The sequence below is a fragment of the Corvus kubaryi genome, unplaced genomic scaffold (assembly GCF_017639235.1).
Source record: "Corvus kubaryi isolate FWS band 111438036 unplaced genomic scaffold, C.kubaryi_AGA036_p1.0 36805, whole genome shotgun sequence".
Taxonomy (NCBI): domain Eukaryota; kingdom Metazoa; phylum Chordata; class Aves; order Passeriformes; family Corvidae; genus Corvus; species Corvus kubaryi.
The window spans coordinates 7,565-8,647 of record NW_024580956.1 but is presented as its reverse complement, the minus strand read 5'-3'; the positions used below and the strand labels follow the sequence as shown (position 1 = coordinate 8,647).

The window sequence follows — 1,083 nt, the reverse complement described above, 5'->3', positions numbered from 1 at the left end:
CCAGACCAACCCAACCATCCTTGGACCCTCTTTAGACCAACCCAACCTCCTCCAGACCAACCCAATCATCCCTGGACCTTCCGTAGACCAACCCAGCCTCTTCCAGATCAGCTCAACCTTCCTTACACCTTCAGGAGAAGGCGGGACCATTGGATCCAAGCCAACTTGAGCTTCTTGGGGGGTCTCCAGCTCAGCAAGAGCTGGTCTTCATCACCCCGACCCAACCAGACCTTCCATGGACCAACCCAACCCTTCCCAGACCTTCTACAGGGGAACCCCCTGTAGATGGACCCCCCCCCCACCTTAGATGGAACCACTGCAGGTGGACCCACCCAACCCCACTGGTCTGAACCAGTGACCACGAGGGCGAAGGACACCTGTGACCCACCTGGGCCCCTCCCAGGTCTTCTCACCCCCCCACCTGACCCCACCTTCATCTCCTCCTCCAGCTGCCTGCGCAGGTCCTCCAGCTGCTGGGTGTAGGACGCCTTCCCGCGGGTCAGCTGGGACACCAGCGCCTCCTTCTCCTCCAGCTGCCGCGAGAGCTCACCTGCACGGGTGGGCGGAGCTTCAGGTGTGGGGCGGACTTAAGGCGGGGTGGGGGGTGGGGGTGCAGCTGTGGGGCGGGGGGAGGTGGGGCTGCCCCGGGTCAGCTCTCACCGTTCTCCGTCTGCAGCTTGGCCCGTTGGGTGTTGGCATCGTTGAGGACACGTTGGGTCTCCTCCAGCTTGGCCAAGTGCTCGGCAGCCTGGTCCTCCATGGAGCGCGACACCTTCTCCATGGCCACCTGCAGGGAGGGGCCAGAGGTTACGGTGGACTGGACGTGCCCCATCGCTGGAGGTGTCCAAGGCCAGGTGGGACAGGGCTTGGAGCTACCTGGGCTAGTGGAAGGTGTCCCTGGGTGGGATCCACCCAACCCAACCACTCGGAGACTCTTCAACTCAACCGGTTGAAGGTTCTCCAGCACAGCTCAACCCAACAAGGTGGACACTCAACCCAACTCAACTGGCTGAAGGTTCTCCAGCACAACTCAACCCAACTCAACCAGCTGAAAGTTCTTCAACGCAACTCAACCCAACAAGG

The 1,083-nt window shown here is 61.8% G+C and overlaps 1 protein-coding gene and 1 long non-coding RNA gene across 2 annotated transcripts in view; one reads left to right on the top strand and one right to left on the bottom strand.

The window, feature by feature from the left end:
* The window catches only part of LOC121660697, a 2,585-nt gene extending 1,519 nt beyond the window's left edge, over positions 1 to 1,066 (top strand). Inside the window, exons 5-6 of the long non-coding RNA XR_006014747.1 lie at positions 450 to 574; positions 677 to 1,066. This is a non-coding gene — a long non-coding RNA (uncharacterized LOC121660697). The remainder of the gene's footprint in view (positions 1 to 449; positions 575 to 676) is intronic.
* LOC121660696 (myosin-6-like) overlaps positions 1 to 1,083 on the bottom strand; it is a 13,872-nt gene that overhangs the window by 6,271 nt on the left and 6,518 nt on the right. Inside the window, exons 18-19 of the mRNA XM_042020129.1 lie at positions 661 to 787; positions 432 to 550 (exon numbers count right to left, since the gene is read on the bottom strand). Of these exons, the coding sequence (XP_041876063.1) occupies positions 432 to 550; positions 661 to 787 (246 nt within the window). The remainder of the gene's footprint in view (positions 1 to 431; positions 551 to 660; positions 788 to 1,083) is intronic.